The 15,310-nt window shown below is 46.4% G+C and overlaps 1 protein-coding gene and 1 long non-coding RNA gene across 7 annotated transcripts in view; one reads left to right on the top strand and one right to left on the bottom strand.

Moving 5' to 3' along the window:
* Positions 1-1,759: 1,759 nt before the first annotated feature.
* Positions 1,760-5,414, top strand: Tuba1a (tubulin, alpha 1A). The gene is made up of 4 exons (NM_011653.2): positions 1,760-1,810; positions 3,570-3,792; positions 3,925-4,073; positions 4,247-5,414. The coding sequence occupies exons 1-4, from the start codon at positions 1,808-1,810 to the stop codon at positions 5,225-5,227; spliced, it is 1,356 nt and encodes a 451-aa protein (NP_035783.1). The 5' UTR covers positions 1,760-1,807; the 3' UTR covers positions 5,228-5,414.
* Positions 5,415-11,589: 6,175 nt separating this feature from the next.
* Gm41396 overlaps positions 11,590-15,310 on the bottom strand; it is a 25,703-nt gene continuing 21,982 nt past the window's right edge. For 4 of the 6 annotated variants that reach the window (XR_003951473.1, XR_003951475.1, XR_001781765.1 and 1 more), the window contains one exon: positions 14,749-15,310. This exon is cut by the window's right edge and continues 647 nt beyond it. This is a non-coding gene — a long non-coding RNA (predicted gene, 41396). Of the gene's footprint in view, positions 13,646-14,748 lie in introns of those variants that run through there. The other 2 variants (XR_001781764.2, XR_003951476.1) reach the window with 2 other exon arrangements.

Here is a 15,310-nt window from a genome sequence, read left to right as displayed (position 1 = left end):
CTCAGGCTAGAAGAACTCATGGCCACCATTGTTAGCTCACAACCTGCAGCTGCTGTGTTCCCAAGGCTCTCCCTCCCACACCAGCGCCCTGCGCCTTGGGAGCCCAGCCGGAATGAATGGACTCCACAGGGCTCGCAAACAGAGCTGCGGGCGACCAAGACTCTGCTACTGAAAGGGAAGCCATCTGTCAAAATCCACATTTTTAGCTCGGTGCCCAAACAAATATCTCTTTTCCTCTAAAATTTCATCCTGCAAATTATCAGTGGTCCGCAGCTCGGAGACTCACTATATAGAGATCTTCCTTGCTGACAACGGAGCCTTTCTACATAGCAAGAGAGTGCCACTGTAATCTATTTCCTAGGAGTGAAAGCAAGGCATTTTTGTCCCAAGGGGCAATTGAGCAAGGACCACAGTCTCTGGCTGAGCAGCCTTGGGGAGAGCAGCTACAGTTCCCACAGTCAGAAGCCCAGCTGCGGAAGGGGCTATTTACAGAATTCAGGGAACTACATAAAACTGCAGCAGGGCTGGCACTGCACAGTTGTCTGGGGATGAAAACATCACAAAATGGTTTCCTTTTATATTATAAAACGCTCCTCTTTTTAATTTGGCATCTCAGTTATTTTTTACTTGATATCACCCCTCCCCCTCCAAAAAAAAAAAAAAGACTGGAGAAATACAAGCCCACACAAAGAGCTAGTTTTTAAACTCAATTCTTTCTCCTTACAGTTTCTGAATTCCATATTAGAAAGGATGGCTCATTTCTAGGGACAAAATAACACAGGCTCTGGGGTGAGGTAGGGTGGGGTAGGGGGGCGGGCACGGAGGGGTGATGGGAGAGAATTACAGCTAAAGAAAGAAAGCTCTCTAGTATTAAGTACTACTTTGTATATTATTTCTCTCTTCTCTTCTTTCTTTCTTTCTTTCTTTCTTTCTTTCTTTCTTTCTTTTTCTTTTGGTTTTTGAGACAGGATATCACACTATATATCCAGGGTGGGCACAAATTAGCTGCAATCCCCGGCTTCCCAGTGCTGGGATACACAGGAATAAACCACTAAGGCCAGTTAAGATGACCTTGAGCTGCAAGTCTTCCTGCCTCTGACTCCCAGGTGCTGTTGAGGTCACAGGCGTGGTCTACTCGTACTGACTTTTGCTCAAATAATAATAAAGAATAACAATAATACAATAACTATGAAACTAAACATTCAGCCACGCCTTTTTGACCACCCCCGTATCTTCTGCTACTTTTTAAAGCAAATAGAGATGTTGAATTCTGACAGAACGTAATTAAATTCAGTATATTAAAAATGAAAAGCTGGAATTTTCCAAAAAGATTCTAAACATAAATTCTGTGATTAAGTGTTGGGAAAAACCTTAGATGATTTTTAAATACAGTTTAAGGTTTAAACTACGTATAATCATCCAACCCCAGTTTTCTTTCTTCCCTTTCCACCCCTCCCCAACTCCACCCCATAATGGATGCTCGGCTAGCTGCCTTTGCACGGCCTTTGTCTGAAGGATGCAAAGTCTACGGATGCTAGGGGGAAGGGGTGGGGGAGAGATTACCTCATACCATGTCGCTTGCACCAATCACCACTCTCCTGTCGCGGCTTCTCTGGGCAGACAGAGGGGTCTGGACCAACAGGAAAAGGCCCTGGCCCATCCCCATGGTGACAGAGCTGTATATAAGGAGCCGCATCCGCCCAAGTGCCGCAGGTTCTCTTACATCGACCGCCTAAGAGTCGCGCTGTAAGAAGCAACACCTCCTCCTCGCCTCCGCCATCCACCCGGCAGCCGCGAAGCAGCAACCATGGTGAGCAAGCCTTCCCCGGCTCTCGGTAGATAGAGGGTGGGTGTCAGTCGCCCCAGATCTGCAAGGAAACGTCTAAGGCTTTGGTCACCTCTGCGGGGAAAGGGTGGTCTCCATGCTTTAAGTTTATCTTAGTCTTTGAGTCCCGCCGCCGCAGTGCGGGACACGGAAACGCCCAGACCGGGAAGAACAAAGGCAGCGCCGATGAGCTAGCGCTGGCAGAGCCAGGGACTGCAGGGGACCACGGGGACCGCCGGGGACGGGTGGGGGATCGAGGGTCCGCTGCTGTAGGAGGGCAGGGGCGGCGGCCGAGCCCGAACTCCAGAAACACCGCCCCACTTCGCTAGGAAAATGTTTAGTTTGCGTCGGATCCATGGCAGCCGCTGTCAGGGAGGCGCAGGGGCGGGGTTGTTTGTCTCTTGCTTCCGTGGCGTTTTGGGAGGGGTTGGTTCTCACTAAGCCTCTTCCGAGCGGTTTTTTTTTTTTTAATTATTTTTATTTTTACTTTAAAAAAAATCGTTGTGGAACTGTAGTCATGGGATGTTTCGTCTGCAGGGCTGTCAAAAATACGATTTGCTTAACGGGGACATCTCGCTGAGGGGGGAGGGGAGCTGGATGGTTGGGGAATGACAAAGCCCACTTTGTGAATCCTAGAGTACGCTGATGGTCAGAACCCAGGGAAACGCCCTTCCCCGCCCCCCACCCCCGCAGACAATGAAAGTAGTCCCTCCACAACAGACGTGTATCTCTATAGAATGAAATATTAGTGGTATGTAGAGATTCATAGGATAAAAATATTATTTTCTACTTTTAAATTTAGCTATCTTTTCACTTGTTTTTTTAAAAAATGTTGGCGCTCATTGTTTCTAACTTAGCCTGCTTTAAGAATATTTCCATTCCATACAGTGGAAAACCTTCAAAAAACAATGGATTTTCTGCAAAGAAAAAAATTATACTCTGCACCCAACCATCTTTTGTTCTAATAAATGTGCACTAATTCATTAATTCAGGCTAATGGCCCCAGCCAGGGTTAGGAGGGACCATGAAAGCAGCACAAAGAGATCGCATAGACAGCTGCTGGAAATAGAGCTTTCTCTGTTAAATAATGTAACAGCACAGGCTAGCACCAGGCACAGAGAACGTGGCAATGCAGAAATCAGACTTTGTCTAGCTTGTCGACTAGCCAAAGTACTGATGGGGTCTGTCTGCAGAAGGGTGTGGCTCCTGGCCTCAGCCGCACTGCAGATGTCAGTGTTGAAATAGAAGGTCCTATAGTGTGAGACTCTTTATTATGTAGCCTAGCCAGAGTACTGATGGGGTCCACAGAAGGGTGTGGCTGTTGGCCCCAGCCGCACTGCAGATGTCCATGATGAAATACCAGGTCCTATAGGATGAAAACTTCATCCTTACTTATCGGGTAAAGAAGCAATTAGTATTATTATGGATAATTATTTTGTTTTACAGAATCTATGCTTTAAATATTTTTCAAATATGAAAGCTGTTCTATTCAAGCAAGGCTTTGGAAACAATGGGTTTGCACCATGTCTTAAGCAGTATTAAGGTGACATCTAGGCCACACCCACTTTTGGTGTTTGTAGTGAGTACTCCTCATTGTTCCTGTTATTAGGGATGTGACTCCAAATAAATTTCAACAATATTTCTATTTTTAGAAACACTTTAGAAATCTATTAAGATCTAAAATAGAAATACAGCTTAATATTATAACAGCTTAATTTTATAATTTTTTTCCCTCTTTCCACAGCGTGAGTGCATCTCCATCCATGTTGGCCAGGCTGGTGTCCAGATCGGCAATGCCTGCTGGGAGCTCTACTGCCTGGAACATGGCATCCAGCCTGATGGCCAGATGCCAAGTGACAAGACCATTGGGGGAGGAGATGACTCCTTCAACACCTTCTTCAGTGAGACAGGAGCTGGCAAGCATGTGCCCCGGGCAGTGTTCGTAGACCTGGAACCCACGGTCATCGGTAAGCTGGCTGGGGGCTTCCCCAGGCATTCCTTCTTGGTCACATACTCAGAATCTCTCTCCAGACCCAGAAGGGTGAGTGAGCTTGTGTGTGTCCTCGGTGGCCGATGGCTGACGTCTTCTCCCTTTGCAGATGAAGTTCGCACCGGCACCTACCGCCAGCTCTTCCACCCTGAGCAGCTCATCACAGGCAAGGAGGATGCTGCCAATAACTATGCTCGTGGCCACTACACCATTGGCAAGGAGATCATTGACCTTGTCCTGGACAGGATTCGCAAGCTGGTAAATGCCATATATGGATGGGTTTAAAATGCAGTGGGAGGGTGTCTTGGTATCTGTCAGAATCTGTCAAGTCTTTTCTATCAAGCAAATATGGCTCCCAATCTAAAGGAATTGCAAATAGTGCTAAGAGTATGCCCTCCTAATAAAACATTACATTTCCTTTTCTCCCACAGGCTGACCAGTGCACAGGTCTCCAGGGCTTCTTGGTTTTCCACAGCTTTGGCGGGGGAACTGGCTCTGGCTTCACCTCCCTGCTGATGGAGCGGCTCTCTGTGGATTACGGAAAGAAGTCCAAGCTGGAGTTCTCCATTTACCCAGCCCCCCAGGTTTCCACTGCTGTGGTTGAGCCCTACAATTCCATCCTCACCACCCACACCACCCTGGAGCACTCTGATTGTGCCTTCATGGTAGACAATGAGGCCATCTATGATATCTGTCGTAGAAACCTCGACATTGAGCGCCCAACCTACACTAACCTAAACAGGTTGATAGGTCAAATTGTGTCTTCCATCACTGCTTCCCTCAGATTTGATGGGGCCCTGAATGTTGATCTGACAGAATTCCAGACCAACCTGGTACCCTACCCTCGTATCCACTTCCCTCTGGCCACTTATGCCCCTGTCATCTCTGCTGAGAAAGCCTACCACGAGCAGCTTTCTGTAGCAGAGATCACCAATGCCTGCTTTGAGCCAGCCAACCAGATGGTGAAATGTGACCCTCGCCATGGTAAATACATGGCTTGCTGCCTGCTGTACCGTGGTGATGTGGTTCCCAAAGATGTCAATGCTGCCATTGCCACCATCAAGACCAAGCGTACCATCCAGTTTGTGGACTGGTGCCCCACTGGCTTCAAGGTTGGCATTAACTACCAGCCTCCCACTGTGGTACCCGGTGGTGACCTGGCCAAGGTGCAGAGAGCTGTGTGCATGCTGAGCAACACCACAGCCATTGCTGAGGCCTGGGCTCGCCTAGATCACAAGTTTGATCTGATGTATGCCAAGCGTGCCTTTGTGCACTGGTATGTGGGTGAGGGCATGGAGGAGGGTGAGTTCTCTGAGGCCCGTGAGGACATGGCTGCCCTAGAGAAGGATTATGAGGAGGTTGGTGTGGATTCTGTGGAAGGCGAGGGGGAGGAAGAAGGAGAGGAATACTAAATTAAATGTCACAAGGTGCTGCTTCCACAGGGATGTTTATTGTGTTCCAACACAGAAAGTTGTGGTCTGATCAGTTAATTTGTATGTGGCAATGTGTGCTTTCATACAGTTACTGACTTATGAATGATTGATTTGACAGAGACCCAAGCTGCCCATTTCACTTATGGGTTTTAAATAAAATACTCCCTGTCTTAAAAGTTGTCTTGTGTTCTATATTTGAGTGTGTGCCAGCTTTCATGCTTTGGCTGAAATAAATACCACGACCTCAGAGGAAAGGGTTTATTCTACCTTACTGTCTGTCCATCAAGCGGGGCTGGGGCAGGAGCTGAAAGGGGCAAAGAGGGAATGGCACCTCCTGGCTTGAGCCACGCTGTGCTCTGTCTGCAGTTTATCTGACCCAGGACCACCTGCTCAGGGGTGGTGCCACCCACTGGGGACCCAACCTTCCCACACTAATCATTAATGAAGAAAATGATGCTCCCAAAGACCTAATTACAGACTAGTGTGATGGAGGCACATCTTCCCATGTGACTGCACATTGTGTGAAGTTGACAGGTTACCACCACATTATATGGAAATTATGTACTATATAAAAAAGATTTTGTGGTGTAGGCCTGTCGTATCAACAGTTGGGAAGCAGAGGCAGGAGGATTAAAAGGTCACATACTATATAACAAACTGCAGACCAGCTTGGGCTACGTGAGACCTTTTCATAAAAAGCAGTTGGGAAATAGAGTATATACATATATACATACATACATACATACATGCCAGGCATGTGGGTGTATGCCTTTAATCCCAGTACTCAGGAGGTAGAGGGAGATCTCTGAGTTTAAGGCCAGCCCACTCTACACAGCAAGCAAGGTCCAGGCCATCCAGGGCTGCAAATAAGATGGGCCTTACATACTAATAATAGAACTCTTGCTTCTAGTTTATGCATGTGCTACAGTTACTTTTAAGTTATCTTAGTCTATTAAACCATATGATGCAAAATATATATGTGGGTATTACCACCAAAGGCAAAGGGGAGGAAATAGCGAATGGGGAGCCCAGGACAGTGAGAGGAGCGCACTGGACAGCGACGAAGAAGGAAGGATTGCACACAGAATGAAAATGCATCACACAGGCAGAGCTCAGTGAGATCAAGGCCAGCCTGGTCTACAAAGCAAGTTCCAGGACAGGCAGAGCCATTATAAAGAGAAGCTCTGTCTCAAACATCAAACAAACAAACAAAAATTGAAAGAAAATGCCATCACAGAGATTAAAAAAAAAAAAAAGTTTTAGTATTTACATTTACACTTCATTAAAGTTACCTAAAATGGCAGGTTTTTGTTTTTTGTTTTTCCCTTACAGACTGCTATAGGTAGCATGGGCTGTCCTTGAACTTTAGGTGGTGAAAGTTGCTAATTTACAGTCAGAATCTTTCTGTTAACTGCTAATGGTATGCCACTAACAGAAAATGCTGACTTGTAAATGTGTCCTGGGGTTCTACTTTTCATGCTCCTTGGCAAGTGTCAAGTGTTGTCCCACACACTTCTGCTTCTGCTGACCAAATTCCCCCAAAGATGCCTGTTCTCCAAGCAAGTGCCTCCTACCTTTGACCTAGATCTTTAATCTTTTTTTTCCTCAAACCCATCTTTAGTTGAATATCAAGTTTTTCAAACCTACTGAATTTAGTCAATCTAATGTGTTAATTAAATCTGAATAACTCTCTAAGGATATCCCTTTTGTAATGCAGGCCAATAAATTAAAAGGAGAGTAACCTGGACTATTGGAGGCGGCAGCAGCTCCACTCCCAGACAGCTAGGTTTACAAATGACTTTTAAGCATTTTGTGTGCTCCTGGCTGGGAGGCACAGGTTGGAGCAGCAATGTAGAAGGCAGAGTTCCCGCCTTCCACTGTGTGGCTGTAGGGATGGATCAGGTGGCTGACATTGTCATCAGCTGAGCTGTCACACTGATTAGAAATAGTTTTAGACTGAGCATTTCTTTAGAAACTGAGCCCACCCCCCCTCCCCCAAGGTCAGTCCAACTGGGCAGAAGAGTCTATTGTCTGTAACATTGTTACATTCCGTTCTGTTCTGAGATGCTACTTAGTGGAAACAAGTTATATTTTTTTGTATCAGCTGCTCTTTTTATTTGAGACTGCCAGTTAAGGGGTTGTAATGGTAAATGTAATTACTCAAATGCCCAATTGTGTATCCACTAGTGAACTCCAGGAAATAGCTGGGCTTTTTTTTTTAATGTATATGAATATACTGTTTTTAAAATTTGTTTATTATATTTATATGCATACACTGTAAGCTGTCTTCAGACACACCAGAAGAGTTCATCAGATCCTGTTACAGATGGTTGTGAGCCATGTGGTTGCTGGGAATTGAACTCAGGACCTTTGAAAGAACAGTCAGTGCTCTTACCTGCTGAGCCATCTCTCTAGCACTTGTTTTTGTCTTTTAAGACAGGGTCTCACTATTCTGCCCTGGTTATCTGGAATCTCACTGTGCAGACCAGGTTGCCCTCAGAGATCTCTGCCTCTTGAGAAACTGGGATTAAAGTCTTGCGCCACCAAGGCCTTTAGCCCAAAGGCTAGTTCTGAACCCACAGTTATAGAAATGGCCTTGGTAACAGTCAGTTGTCACAGAAAAGAAGAGAGAGACATGAGTTCGAGGGCCAGAGAGATGGCTCAGCAAGTAAAGGTGTTTGTCACCACATCTAACCACCTCAGGATCCCCATGGGAGAAGGGAAGAACTGGGACCTGACAGTTGTTCTCCAACCCCTCCCCCCTCTCCCCACATACACGCACAGGAAAGAATTAAAACCAAGTGCAATGAGGCTGGACATGGTGGCATGCGCTTTTAATAATCTCTGCACTTGGGAAGCAGAGGCAGGTGGATCTCTGTGAGTTCAAGCCCAGCCTGGTCTACTTAGTGAATTCAGGACAGACAGGGCTGTGTAGAGAAGAGACCCTGTCTCAATAAAAGAAAGCAAATCAACGGGCTGGCGAGACCGCTTAGCAGTTAAGAGCACTGACTGCTCTTCTGAAAGTCCTGAGTTCAAATCCCAGCAACCACATGGCGGCTCACAACCATCTGTAATGAGATCTGATGCCCTCTTCTGGTGTGTCTGAAGAGAGCAACAGTGTACTTATGTATAATAATAAATAAATCTTTGAGCCTGAGCAGCAGGGACTTGAGCAAGCAGGGCCAACTGGAGTGAGCAGAGGTTCTAAAAATTCAATTCCCAACAACCACATGAAGGCTCCAACCTTCAGCTACAATGTACTCACATACACAAACAAAATAAATAAGCCTTTAAAGAGAGAGAGAGAGAGAGAGAGAGAGAGAGAGAGAGAGCAAGCAAAAACAAAACATGAAATGCACAAAAACAGGCTTACCAAATGAACGTAGGAAAGGGATTTGTAGAGAGGAGCAGGGCTTTGCAGGGCTGGGAGGAAAGGAGATGTGAGAAGAGGATTAAGGTAATTAGAATGTATTATATACAAGGGTGACATGGTTAAAGGACAGTTAAGTGGCACTCCTCTGAGAAGCCCACACACAAGCACTCTTGAGTGTACCTTGCTTTTTCCTCTCTGAGACCCTGCACTTAAAATCCCATTTTACATTGGGCTGGAGAGATGGCTCAGTGGTTTAGAGCACCGACTACTTTTCCAGACGTCCTGAGTTCAAATCCCAGCAACCACATGGTGGCTCACAACCATCTGTAACGGGGACCGGATGCATTCCTCTGGTGTGTCTGAAGTCAGCGATAGTGTACTCACATATATAAAATAAATACATCTTAAAAAAAAAAAAAAAGCCCAGTGTAGTAGTTCCAGCACTCAGGAGGCAGAGGCAGACCAAATTCTGTAGGTTCCTGTGGGGCAGTGGGTTGTGCACAGATAGCCTGGTACCTGGTCGAGCAAAGGTCTGGAACCCCTGTGACCCCGTGGGTGGTGATTTTCACCTACATGGGACAGAAGGTGTTTGTCCAGGATTCCTGGGTCCCTGGCTCCTATCAAGTAGCTACAGCCTCCCATGGCCCCCCACAGCGAGGTAAGTGGCCAACTATCACAGAAGAGTAGAAGGTTTTCCCAAAGCTCTCAGACCGAACCAATGAGAAGTACCTGTTGTCAGTACCCACCCCAAAACTGTATATAAGAATCCTGTCTAGGGAGCCGGGCGTGGTGGCGCATGCCTTTAATCCCAGCACTCGGGAGGCAGAGGCAGGCGGAAACCCTGTCTCGAAAAACCAAAAAAAATAAAAATAAAAAAAATAAATTGCCTTTAAAAAAAAAAGAATCCTGTCTGGGGGGCTGGTGAGATGGCTCAGCGGTTAAGAGCACCGACTGCTCTTCCAAAGGTCCTGAGTTCAAATCCCAGCAACCACATGGTGGCTCACAACCATCCATAACAAAATCTGATGCTCTCTTCTAGAGTATCTGAAGACAGCTACAGTATACTTACATATAATAAATAAATAAATATTAAAAAAAAAAAAAAGAATCCTGTCTGGAAGGATTAGGGGTGCTAGAACGACTCTGTCTTCAGAGCTTTCTGTTCTAAGAGGTCTGCTCTCCTGAAGCGCTGCCTGAAGCTCCACCACACTCCTCACTGGCTAATTGGTCTCTTGTAGTCTCAGTGCAGGGTGATACATAGTAACCAAGTAACCTGGAAGGCACGACCGAGACAGAGGTGGAGCCGATTGCAGCAGCAGTTAAGAGCACTGACTGTTCTTCCAGAGGTCCTGAGTTCAATTCCCAGCAACCACATGGTGGCTCACCATCATCTGTAATGGGATCTGGTGCCCCCTTCTGGTGTGCATGAAGATAGTGTAGTCATATATACTCATACACATAAAACAGATGTACTCTTCTGGTGTGGCTGAAGATAGCTATAGTGTGCCCATATATGTAAAATAAATAAATCTTTGAAAAAAAAAAGTTGTGCTTTGGTCATGGTGTCTGTTCACAGCAGTAAACCCTAAGACAGTTTGACTAGGAACAGCTCCCATAGATTCATGTGTTTCAGTGCTTGTCCCATGGGAAGTGGCACTCTTAGAGGTGTGGCCATGTTGGAAGAAACGTGTCACTACAGGGGAGGCTTTGAGGTCTCTCATGCTCAAGCTATACCTGGAGATACTCTGTCTCCTTCTGCCTGAGGATAGAGATATAGAGCTCTCAGCTCTTTCTTCACCACCACGACCATGGTGCTTCACCACCATGATGCTATGTTTCCTACCGCGATGATAATGGACTAAACCTCTGAAACTGCAAGCCAGCCCCACATAAGTGCTTTCCTTTATTAGTGTGGCTGTGGGGCTGGAGAGATGGCTCAGTGGTTAAGAGCACTGACTGCTCTTCCAGAGGTCCTAAGTTCAATTCCCAGCAATTGCCCTCTGCTGGCTAGTCAGTCTAGTTGAATCAATGAACTCCTGGTTCAGTCAGAGGCCCTGTTGAAAAAAACTAAGGTAAGAAATGCAAGGCGCTGGGCGGTGGTGGCGCACGCCTTTAATCCCAGCACTTGGGAGGCAGAAGCAGGCAGATTTCTGAGTTCGAGGCCAGCCTGGTCTACAGAGTGAGTTCCAGGACAGCCAGGGCTACACAGAGAAACCCTGTCTTGAAAAATTCAAAAAACAACAACAAAAAAAAAGACAGGGAGATCTCTGAGTTCAAGGTCATCTGGGATTACAGGTGTGGTGGCCATGCCTTCTGCTGGACATAAGGACATTGGAAGAAGGGAGGTTTACTTTTTCTCTTCTTTGACTGAGCAACTCCTCGATCCTTGGACTTCCATTCACAGCTGCTGCTGACCGTTGTTGGGAGTTGGACTACAGACTGTAAGTCATCAACAAATCCCCTTACTATGTAGAGACTACCCATAAGTTCTGTGACTCTAGAGAACCCTGACTAATACAGATCCCTTGGAATAGCAGTTACAGGTGGTTTCGAGCAGCCTTGTGGGTCCTGAGAACCAAACTCTGGTCCTCCCTCCACAGAGCAATAATTTCTCTTAATCATTAGGCCATTTTTCCGGTCCCACACGAGCGAGTGTACACACACACACGCACATGCGCGCACACACACACACATGCATTCTTGCAAGCACCTGAATGCACACAGGTAACACACATAAACAAAAAAAAAAATTAATTGGAAAAAATTGGAGAAAGACCATAGTGTATAAACTTCAGTATGTAGCTTCCTCACTGGTCACTCCCACATCTTGACTGTGGTTCCAGGGTAACTGTAATTTTGATTTGGAATGTCGCTAAATGGTTTAGTGCCCTCGGTCCATGGTATACGGAAGTAGTACTGTAGTGCCAGGGAAATATTAGTGATCCCCCAAAAAACAGACAAGAGCCAATCTGATGCAACTCCCAGCAGGTCTTTATTCCAGCTAGCTTGGATACTTCCCTCCACCCCAACCCATCACTGTCACAAAGGGCAGTTTTGTTTTGTTTTGTTTTGTTTTGTTTTTTTGGGAGGGCTCCTAATGGGCAAGACTTTATAATAAGCAGCAAGTTATTATATGGGGGGGGGGGGGTGAGTGTGCAAGCATCTAACTGGAAAGCTACTGTGGCCTTTAACACAATTGGCTGGTGCTGGGAGTCATGTCATAAACTTAACTCCTGCTCTCCTCTGCATTGGTGGTCATAACGCAGGGGGCGGGCTTGTAACCTGGGCTACAGGTTTGACGGGGGAAATAACCTGGAGACACTGGTCTTGTTGAGGGTGTAACCTGGCCTTGTTGGGGATTAGCCTAGAGACTGGAGCTAGGCTTGGGTTTGTTGCGGGGCAACTTGGAAACTCATGCTGTTAGTTTACCTGAGTTCAAACTCAGGTCAGGTTCTCTAAAATGGAGTCTGGACTTACAAATTTATCAGGTGGGGATGAATAAGGTGTTTTTAATTTTTCATTTGTGTGCGTGCGTGCCTGAGAGTGCTGCTCTTGCAGGGGAAATCTCAGCTTGAGCAGCACCACCCCAGCTAGGCTTCCCTACCTGTCCCAATATTGGGGGGGGGGGGGTGGAGGAATGGCAGGGGAGTGGGGGAGGGGCTGGCTGATGGTTTACTCTTCTGGGATCCAAAGGGACTGCAGGTTTAAGACAAGGACTTAGCTTCCTGCCTTTAGCTCTATGGCCCCAGTGAAGAATCAATACTTTGTAACAAAAGTAGCTGCTAACTAACTGTTCCAATTCCTCTCTTGTATTTGACTACTCCTCAGTCTAGAGTGCACTGAGGTGTCTGCTAACCCCGCTTTCTAGAGTTCTTGGCCTGGTGATAAACTAATACAGGAGAAAGGGTCGGGCTGTAATGGTTGAAGCATACGCACACATAAAAAGTACTAATTACAGAAGGAGAAACAGCCAAAGAATTTTACGTCCACTTTTGTAGGTTAAAAGGCTAGGTACAGCCAGGTGCTGGTGGCACATTCCTTTAATCCCAGCACTTCAGAGACTGAGACAGGTGGATCTCTGTGAGTTCGAGGCCAGCTTGGTCTACAAAGAGAATTCTAGGACAGCTTGTGCTACACACAGAAACCCTGTTTTGGGAGTGGGGGAAGGGGAGGCGGGAGGGGGCACAGAGTCCAAGCTTCCCTGGCACCTTTAGCAGATGCCCAAATAATTCAAATGTCCTCAGATTGCTCAAAAGAGCCCAAAGACAAGGCCTGTTAGACAAACAGTGGATCTTCAAATAGCTCAAAAGAACCCCAGAGCAAAAGAGACAGGATTTCAGGGCAGATGGCAGACATCCAAACAGCTCCAAAGGGCCTCCAAGCTGACTTGGGACAGCAAGGACAGCCAAGTTAGGGGATTTAAGTCAGTCTCTCGAGCCCACGGAGCTCTGCTTTATCAAATGAGAGATGCAGTAATCTTCACCCAAGTCGAAAGAAAGGAAAAAGTCCCTATAATACAAGTAATCCTGGGCTGGAGAGATGGCTCAGTGGTTAAGAACACTGACTGCTCTTCCAGAGGTCCTGAGTTCAAATCCCAGCTATCACATGGTGGCTCACAACCATCTGTAATGGGATCTGATGCCCTCTTCTGGTGTGTCTGAAGACAGTGACAGCGTACTTACATAAAACAAACAAATAATATCTTTAAAAAAATAAATAAACAGAAGTCATCTGATCTCTCTACAGGACAATTCAATCCTCCCCACTCTTTTCTGGTTGTTCATAATGGCTGAGGCCCCAAGTTCTGTGACTCACCCATTAGAACAGTAGCCTCATCTCCAGCAGCCTCAGGGAGCCAGGCTTCAACACTCACCCCAATGTCACCACTAAAGCTGGCAATAATGGTGTGAATCAGGGAAAGGAAATTTCATCATTCCGGGGCCTGGGGGCACACATCAAGGGAGTCCAGGAACTCAAGAGTTCATCTTCAGGGCAGGGATACAAGCTCGGCTTTAAGCAAAGATCTGGGTCAGGAAGAAAGAGATATTCAGAATTATGAGTCATGCCTTTAATCCCAGCACTCAGGAGGCAGAGGCAGGCAGATTTCTGAGTTAGAGGCCAGCCTGGTCTACAAAGTGAGTTCCAGGACAGCCAGGGCTACACAGAGAAACCCTGTCTCCAAAAAACCAAAAACCAAAAACCAAAAAAAAAAAAAAAAAAAAGAAAGAAAGAAACAGAATTAAGAGTCTTAGTCAGGGACTCAGACTGGAGAGATGGCTGAATGGTTAAGAGCATCGGCTGCTCTTCCTGAAGACCCAGGTTCAATTCCCAGTACCCCCAACGTGGCAGCTCACAACTGTAATTCCAGTTCCAGACACCTGACCAGTTGCTATTCTCATCTTTTGTTGTTAATCATCACTTCTGTACCAGGATCCTGCACTACCTTCATCTGATCTGGTGTGTGTATGGGGTGTGTGTGTGTGTGTGTGTGTGTGTGCGCGTTTCCAAGGCTTCCAAGGCTTCGTTCCAAGGAACTCGAGTGACTGTAGTTGTAGGACAATGAGGCGTCTCGGTGCCTTCAGCCTTGTGAGTCACCGGTTGGTTTTGTAGCTGAAGCTGTGTCTAAGGGCTTGCTGCACTTGACTGCTAGCCTGCAGCAGGAGGGACTGTGTGCCAGATCCAGGTCAAGCCCTGAAGACGCCTGGAGCTTTGTTCTCGTTCTTTTAAAAGCAAGCCAGCCTGCAAAGAGGCTCTGGCTAGATTACCAGTGGATAAAGAACATATGGAGGGAGAGAGGGGTGATGAGGAAAAGAAACACCGTATCGTCGCATCCAACAGGGGACAGAGCCCAAGGCATCTGTCACGCCAGACCTCCCCAGTTGATGCCAGAATAATATTTTTTTAATTTATGAATAGTTGTTTTAAGTAAGTTTTGGGGTTACCTGTCACAGAACAGATAACAGAAAAGGGCTTACACACATGTGTGGAGAGAAGATAAATACACTGGTACCATAGATTCCAAAAAAAAATTAGACCCACTAATCCGGATGAAAAGTATCTAGAAAATATCTCTCAAACAATGCTTTATTGATTATGATTGTGCTTTATTTTGAGGGTTTTTGCTTAGTTTTTGTTTTGCATACTCTCATGCCAGGGTGCCAGGTCAGACACCTTTCATCTTTAGTCCCAGCATTTAGGAGGAGGAAACAGGTGAGGTGAATCTCTGTGAGTTCAAGGCCAACCCAGGCTACATAGTTCTAAAATAGCCAGGGCTATCTAAACAAAACAATAATCCCAAAGTCTCACTAAGTAGTAGTCCTGGCTGGCCTAGAACTATGTAACCACCCTGTCCTTGAAAAAATATCCCCCCTCCTGCTCCTGCTTTCTCGGGGCTCGCACGACAGGCGTGAGCCACACGGACTACACACTGGTGAGTTTCCATTAGCGCCAAGATCACACAAACACACCCAGCCACACTTGCACACACCCCAAATTCCTAAACAAACTACTTTTTTCTACAACGGGAAATCCAGAGGTAGGCAGCCTGTAGTCCTGCAGTACTGTAGGAAAATCTCTTATATCCTAAAGGACTGGAACTCCTGCTGAACCTCACAGCCAGTGTTCGTCCTACCCCTCCACGTGTGTTGTGCAGGGGAACTCAGCCAGTTTAACCTGAGAACAATCAAAGG

The sequence above is a fragment of the Mus musculus genome, chromosome 15 (genome assembly GCF_000001635.26).
Source record: "Mus musculus strain C57BL/6J chromosome 15, GRCm38.p6 C57BL/6J".
Taxonomy (NCBI): Eukaryota; Metazoa; Chordata; class Mammalia; order Rodentia; family Muridae; genus Mus; species Mus musculus.
This window is presented reverse-complemented; position numbering and strand designations above follow the sequence as displayed.

What these genes read in the sequence shown, in the direction of transcription:
- Tuba1a (NM_011653.2), top strand. An exon ending in CCTGGAACCCACGGTCATCG is followed by an intron (nt 3,793 to 3,924) that starts GTAAGCTGGCTG and finishes CTCCCTTTGCAG; the next exon opens with ATGAAGTTCGCACCGGCACC. An exon ending in TGGACAGGATTCGCAAGCTG is followed by an intron (nt 4,074 to 4,246) that starts GTAAATGCCATA and finishes TTTCTCCCACAG; the next exon opens with GCTGACCAGTGCACAGGTCT.